The 7,892-nt window shown below is 27.7% G+C and overlaps 2 protein-coding genes across 2 annotated transcripts; one reads left to right on the forward strand and one right to left on the reverse strand.

The window, feature by feature from the left end:
- Nucleotides 1-1,689: 1,689 nt before the first annotated feature.
- LOC107442602 (meiotic nuclear division protein 1 homolog) lies at nucleotides 1,690-2,491 on the reverse strand. The gene has a single exon (XM_016056207.4). It carries the CDS (start codon nucleotides 2,489-2,491, stop codon nucleotides 1,874-1,876), a length of 618 nt encoding a protein of 205 aa, XP_015911693.2. The 3' UTR covers nucleotides 1,690-1,873.
- Nucleotides 2,492-2,978: 487 nt separating this feature from the next.
- LOC107442603 (uncharacterized) lies at nucleotides 2,979-7,892 on the forward strand. The gene is made up of 3 exons (XM_016056208.5): nucleotides 2,979-3,114; nucleotides 3,200-3,251; nucleotides 7,349-7,892. Exons 1-3 carry the CDS (start codon nucleotides 2,994-2,996, stop codon nucleotides 7,611-7,613), a joined length of 438 nt encoding a protein of 145 aa, XP_015911694.1. The 5' UTR covers nucleotides 2,979-2,993; the 3' UTR covers nucleotides 7,614-7,892.

Raw genomic sequence — 7,892 nt, forward strand, 5'->3', positions numbered from 1 at the left:
ATGGAGACAGTATGATATACTTGTAGATTTTTGTTAAATATTATTTATAATGCAGCTTCCTCTATTTAGTACAACCTTAATTTCAGCCAACCTTCCATTATAACTACCAATACCTTAAATCGTGTTTTGTACTGATATTACTTTCACAATTTTTAAAATGGCTATATCTTTGTTTAATAGAATCATCCATTCAAATGTAGGACTCAAAACTCAGTAATTTGATTCATCAAAAGTTTCAAAGGAATTATAACCATTATTTGTTTTGGTGGTACTCTGTACATGAAACATTCTATATTTCCTTTGATTCAAGAGGTGTAACACACAACTATCTTAAATGGATATGATATATGGTTATAAAAAGACAACAAAATATGTAAATTACTTAACATTAATAATAAAACGTGTATATGGCACTGTCGTGTGGAAACTGGCATAAAGACCCATATTCATCGACATATGTTAAAAGGGTGCACCTACAATTTGTATTAATTTTTTTCGATGTGTAGGCTAAATTTATCAATCAAACTTTTATACACTTTTTCTGCATGATGTAAGTCCTCTTGAGTAATTTATTTTCAGGTTAAAATGTGGTTTAGCATGTTTTAATGTTAATTTGTCATATGTTATCAAAAATGGCTGCCCCAAACTAGTATGTTATTTTTAATGCATTTTCACTAATAAATGATTAAATGTACATGTAATTAAATATACTTATGAATATAGAAAAAAATAAGTTGCATTATAATAAATTATTATTTTAGTTACCTAATTCTTATTCAAGTAAAGCATTACTTTGTTTAAATAAGTCTACTATTTTTCAGCTAAAAACAAACATTTATAGTTATATCTTTTTGCCCTCAAGTTATGTCTATTTTTGTACAGAGAGGAGCTATTACAATGAGAGTCTACTGTATTAAGAATTTGAACAAGATTTTTCTTCGTAATAATACCAAAATGTTCACTATTTTTCAGATTCTTCTATTTTGATTCGAATACAACTAAATTCATTAGTAGTCATCTCGTGAAATCTTTATTATTTTGAAAATGTTATAATCTAAGAAAACTTATTTAAAAAAAAAAACTTTTGAAATGTTTAATGAAAGCCCTTATATTAAAATGAGAAACAGAGAAACAAAATTTTATAAGATATGGTATAACTCTATAGGCGATTTAAAAAGCTTATGCAATTAGTAATCTTATGCTTAGCTGTTGTGTGGTAGTTTTAATTTCAAAATTCTGAATACAAAATATCTATCATATTTTTAAGGATATTTTATCATGAAATGAAAAAGATTTTATTCTAAATTATGAAGATCTTACCTGTTTAGGATATCCTTTAATAAAAAATAATGCACCTTTCTCACGGAAAAGATAAATATAAATAAAAACACTATACAAAAAAAAAAATACATCAAGAGTTATAAAACCATCTAAAATAGATACCTTTCTGCTAGCACCAGACAAATGGATTAGATCTTACACACTCATCAAAAACTAGGCAATGACAAGAAATTTTGAAAAAAAGAAAATGAATCACAGAAAGAAATAAACAAGAAAGCTAAGCATTTCATATCCTTTATATATTAGCTGGGTATTATATACTACTGACCCAGTCGTTATTAAAGCTTGGTGACCAATATAAAAAGACTGATACTCAGCTAATGGAAAGTATTAAATGAAGTCCTCAAATTTTTGTAAATTTGGTTTATTGTAGTATATATGATACTTACATAAATACAAATTAATCATTTTTATAATCCAATATAAGTGAGTACAAGAGTTATGTAATATTCATAGAAAAACTCAATACAAATATTTACAAAATGCTAAGTTATGCATAGCTTTTTTAAATATATTTTATTCTAACAGGGTTTCATTCTAAGTAATCAAGTTCTTCAGGTATTCCAAACTGTTTGTTTAATGTAGACTCTTCCATGAAGAATTTTTTCTTGCACCAGGATTTAATGCCAAAAATATTATCTGTCCACCGATTGGCTGCTTCTGTACTTTTTACTATATCTCTTTTAACTTGTTGCAAAACTTCAGGATCACACTCTTTATGCTTTTCAATTTCCGATTTTAGTTCTTTAATAGTATTTTCAGCAAGAACTAATTCTTTTAAAATAGTTTCCCTGTTATCAGATTCTTCCTTGCCAGACTTTGCTGTTTCAATTTGTTTATTAAAAAGTTTGATTTTCTTGCGAGCTTCATCTATTTTACTATTCAAATCTTCAATCTTTCTCTTACGATTGTTATGGGCTTTGCTTGGAAAAGCCCAGAAATAAATGCTGGTGCCTATCTTTTCGCTATCTACCAATCCATCATCAACTAGTGATTGAAGGACATCTTTGACTGATTGTGCAACTATTCCCTTTTCTTTAGGAGCTAATTTCTCCAGGTCTTTTAATTGAAAAACGTCTTTTTTTTCAAAGAATATCTCTTGCATTTTGGTTCTCTTTTCTTCGACACTGAGTCCTTTCTTTCTCGACATTATTAAATTATCGTCAGCAACCTTAGAAACTTTGATAATAATATAACGTCTGAACACAAATTAATGCAGAGGTTTACAGCTTAATTAAAGACATAGTTTCATTCACAAAATATGAATTTTTCGAACTATATCATAAATCGAGACAAATTATCGCGCACTTTTTACATTTGTTTTGTTTATTTTTCTTAGACGTATTATGGTTACAGGCAAGAGAATTCTTATTAGTGACGTGGAAAGTATTATTTTTATTATTTGCGAAATTAAAATTTTAGTCAGATGAATCAATTTATCAAAATTAGCTACAATTAAAACCTCTTTATGTTAATTTCTTTCAATGAATGAGTGGAACAAAAATGAATTACTTTTCAAAAGTGGGTTACAAGCTGTGTGATGAATCGAAATTCCTGTGTCAGTGTTTGTTTTGAAAATCAAGAGGGAAGAGTCTCGTCGTCTGTCAATTTTTCTGACAAATTTCTTAAATTTCTTTCATTTTGCATTTAAAATGGATTCTGAATTAGCTGAAGAGCGACCAGTGAGCCCTAAAAAAAAGCTGAGGCCAAATTCGTCCTCAAATTCTGAAGTATCTAATTCTGACAGCATTTTAAATGCCACTGATGAAAAAGGTGGTGATTGGTTTAAAAACTTGAAGAATCGTTAAATATTAAAGTAATATTTAAAATAATTATTTTAATATAATTTTTTTTTCAGATTCTGCTGGTTCGGAAACTAATCTAATTTCTAATGGATTGGCTCCTACTAGGTAAATCCACAAGTATTTGATCTTTCAACTCTTTTTAAACGTCTTAGAGCCGATAATGTTTCATTAATTAATGATAATTTTTTGTGACATGATCAATAATTTATTCTAATTACAAATGATAATTATTTTTACTCTGATATTTATTATGAATCAGGGTCGACCCTGATAAATTGTTGTGTGTTTAATTGGTTTGCTAATTTTTTTTTAAACTTTTCATTTGTGGCTTGCATGAATTTTTCAAAAATACAAATGTTGTTCTTTTAGAAAGCTGTGATCACAATATATTGAAATAAAACGTCTCTCACCTTTGTTTCATATGATATTAAAGGTTCAAATTGTAATTCATACTTTTCTGCAAAAGTTTTTCTATGATTAATGCTTCGTTTCATGCTTATTCTTTCCATTGTAGTGTAGCGCTAATCTGATAACAAAAATTCAATTAATTTCGAACAACAAAAAATTCAACAACTGTTATAAACCACAAGAAATGTAAAACTGATTGCTTTTAATTTTATTTAGAACAGTGTTACCAGTTTGGCAACTCTAATTCATCAACTATTAAAAACCCCTAGAGATTGTTTTATGCATTTAGTAACCACTTTTCTTTAACCCACCGATTTTTCTGCACTTAAAAAGTCTTATTTTAACTTGCAGTCTTCCCCTCGTAGAAAAACTTGTTTCTCAGTGTTATTGTGGAATGCAACAAAATAATTGCCAAGTCTTGCCAATAATTGCTCCTGAACAGGAGCCCAAGAGAAACTGTAAAAAAGAAAGAAAAACATTACAGTAGTGAACTACCTTGAAGGGCTTAACTTGAAGCATCCCCAAGTAAACTTATACATGTTTTTTTTTTTAAAATTTGCAAGTTAAAAATACATTTGGGACTTCGGCAATTCTTTGGCGCAACAGATTACGATACAGGAATACCCCCAAATTTAGAATGCCGACATTTACAATATATTTTTTTAAAATTAAAATTGCATATACTTTAACATAATCTGATTAATTATTTAAAAAGTAACATATCAGTTTTTTTCACGATAATAACTCGTATTAAATGTTATTCAATTTTCAATGTTTTGAAAAATGTTTTTAATGTTTTTAATTGAGTCTCTTAAGAGTTTGAAAGGAACAGATATAAGAAAAATTTGCTTTGGTTTAAATAAGAATTTCTTTTTATTATAAATCTACTCTATTCATTGTAAAATACTTTTTTTTTCTATTAAACAGGATCAATTTTTTTAGTAGTAGCTTGTCATTGTATTTTTTTGTTGTTATTTTTAAATCAATTATCTTCCCTATTGTACTTGATTAAAAAAAGAACTTCATTTGCTTTAAAACGTTATGAAGTTGGCAAAAGTCAATATGTTTGAGATGCTCACAAATAGGCAATTAATACTAAAAGGTCTTTATATATTTGGCAACATATATAAAAGACCTTTATACAAGTTGCAAAATAAGATTAGCTGTTGTCAATCACCAAAATTGTGTTTACTTTGTGAGAGTACTAGCAACTGAATTTACAGAATAATGACCTGTAGTTACAGCTAGCTAATTTCAAAAAGAAATTTCTGATTGGTGCTTAAATCTTTCAAAGAAACCTCCAGCTTCTTTGATTGGATAATACAAACTTAACAACAGTAACAGGGTTGCCACTCTACAGGGAGAATAGGGAAAACCTTAAAAATATAGGGAATAAAAAAAAAAATCACCCAAAATAACAGAGAAAGTGCAGGGAATTTAAGTTTTTCTATACAAACTTTGAAAATGCAGGGTATTTTGTTTCTTATTTTTGTCTTCATAAAAATGGTGACCACTCAAAGTGCAACCTATGGGATAATTAAGGAAGATATTTCAGCTATACTTAACTATTTCATTTACTATAGCCTTATTTAACTATGCTCTGCTGTTTTAATTTTTTCCCTCCAAGTTTTTCCAGCAATACAAACTAGTATAGTTAGCCCAATATAGCTCACACAAAAGCACAGTAATTATGTTTCCACTTAATATATTTTGTATAATGTATGCAGGGAAAACATGCGGAATTTTTTTTTCTAGATTTGAGTAGCAACCCTGAGCAAGTTGTTGACAATTTATAAGTTTGTTTTCAATCATAAACCTTGAGGTGCAACAGTACGATGTTCTGTGAGGCAAAGGTGCAAAAAAAATTCTCAGTGTCTAGTATTTTTTCAGAGCGTTGTAAAAATTCTTTTAAAATATAGTATACCTACTTTGTTTGGTTAAAAAATTTTTTTTTTTTTCAAAATAGTTTTAGAAACTAAAGTTTGTTTGTTGTATAAATTTTTTAAGAATATTTTCTTTAACAAGGAAAAAAAATGGTTTGATTTTAAAAATTTTTTGAATAAACTACTGCATGTGTTAAAAATAATAGAAATCAAAATTTATTGAAATAGTAATAATTTATGGAACTAAATTTAATATTAAACCCAAATTTTCCTCACTGTTTGATTTTTAAGATTTAAAAATTTATAAATTTAATGCAAGCTAACATTGATTCCAATTTATATTTCAAATCCAATTTATAATTCATGAAATGCAAAATAAATTGGATTTATTTATTTTAATAATCTTGTATATTCTGTTGAATAAAAATCGAAATTTGCTGATGGCTTTCAATTTTCTGGACAATGGTTAGAAGGAAAAAATAATAGTAGGTAAAATATTCTATCACCTCTCTGAAAAGAAAAATAGAGAACAAAAAAAAAGTAAACCTAAATTTCTATGTTTTAAAGTACCCTGACAAGGAAACTTTCATGATGAGTGGAAAACTGCTCTAAAAACTCAGTCCAAGCCTGTCTGGTACAGGATATGGCTACTATATGTTACTATTTAGGGCTACTAGTTACAATCATTTTCTATCTTGGAAATTCAGTTGGTGTTAACATAAACAAATAAAATTCAAATTCTCGCTGATTTTTCAGTTACTAACCCTGGTCCATAGCAAGTATTATATACTTCTCTCATGAAGATAGTTGATACGAAACTATAAAAGGTTTATCTGTATTGTTTTACACCTTGTAACAGTTATAAACAGGGTATCAACACACCTGGAAAGTCATGAATGTTGATATTAAACAAAATTTGTCATGAAATGTCATGATTTTTACTATTTTTTAAAGAAAATCATGGAAAGTCATGGATTTAGGTCGCTGAAAAATTTAATTTTTAAAATGCAATTTAAAAATCCCCCCCCCCATTTCATGGTCTTCCGAATATCTGAATTTGTAATAAAATCCTCACTTACAGTCATATTTTATTAAAATATAAAATGTTTTTATTGTGCTGTTTGAAAGTTATGGTATTCTTTCAAGAAATGAACGAAAAAACATCGTTTCTAGAGCGAATTATCTTTTAAACTTCTGTGATTTCAGAATTTTTGTTATTACTTATTTTTTATTTTATCATATATTCTAGCTGAAGCAAGCCAGTCATTGGCAAATTTTTTTAAAATTCCGAAATGAGAACAGAAAAATCAGGAGTATTTCTTTCCTTTCGGATGAACAAGAAAAGTATCTTTAGAATGTAATTCTGCAGAAAGAAATTATTTGCTTTTGTATTTTTTTCAGCTATTTTATTGCTTCAACTCTTTCTTATCTCTGTTTTTTTTTTTTTTTAATTTAAAATCTTTATATATGAAGATGCAGAGTATAACAGTTTTAGTTATACCTATCATTTCAATTTATATTATTATAATGCTTTTTTAAGTTTCTTGTGTTTATGTCGGAGAAAATAGTAATTTCGTTAAGTCATGAAAAATTCTAAGAATTAGTCATGAAAAGTCATGAATTTGAAAATCTGAAATGTAGCAGATACCCTGTATAAATCTTTGCTAGTTTAACTTGAAAAATTCCTGATTCTTGACTCAAAATACTCTTTATCTTCTGAGATGAAGCTGGGTTCAAAACTATAAAAATAAGTAAGTTGAAAGCATTTTCTCAAATTGACTCCTTTTTATAATGGTGTTCATAAACAGCGATGATTAAAACATCTCCCTTAAATTTAAATGTCAGTAAAAACATTTTTATACATTGTCATTAAATTCTTGTAATATAATTTCCATTCTTGCTCTTATTTAGAACTGGCCGTGGTGTTTCACCCATTTCATCTACTTCAAATATTGTGTCTTCTCCTGCAGAAAGAGACAGTGGGTCGTCGTCATCTCAAAGTAGGCCAACCAATGCACAGTATAGAGCTTCAAACATACAAGAAGAGGAAGTTTCTAGTTCTGAAAATGCTGTTTACAGAAAACAAACTACAAATTTCACTGAAGGAGATGCAGATTCCTTAACAAATGGGGATGCAGATGCAGTGCCACTCATTAGAGAAGCAGATGCAAAGTAGATTTGTTATCGCGACCTTTTTTTAATGGAATATTTTGTTACTTAAGCAAAATATAAAAGTTTTTATATTGAAATTTTTTATAACATGTTTTTAATTTTACATTTTATATTTGTATAAAAAGAAAAAAAACTATATTTTCATGGAATTGTGAGATTTTTGTAAACACTTTGTTTATTACCCTGAACAATCGCTATTTTCTCATTTTTTTTTATTTTTCTCTAAAGGATCTTTATTAAACTGTGAAGTTTGATATTAAATTAATAAACTATTTTTATACAA

Source organism: Parasteatoda tepidariorum, chromosome 1 (genome assembly GCF_982258835.1).
Source record: "Parasteatoda tepidariorum strain Cologne lab strain chromosome 1, Ptep-v5.0, whole genome shotgun sequence".
Taxonomy (NCBI): Eukaryota; Metazoa; Arthropoda; class Arachnida; order Araneae; family Theridiidae; genus Parasteatoda; species Parasteatoda tepidariorum.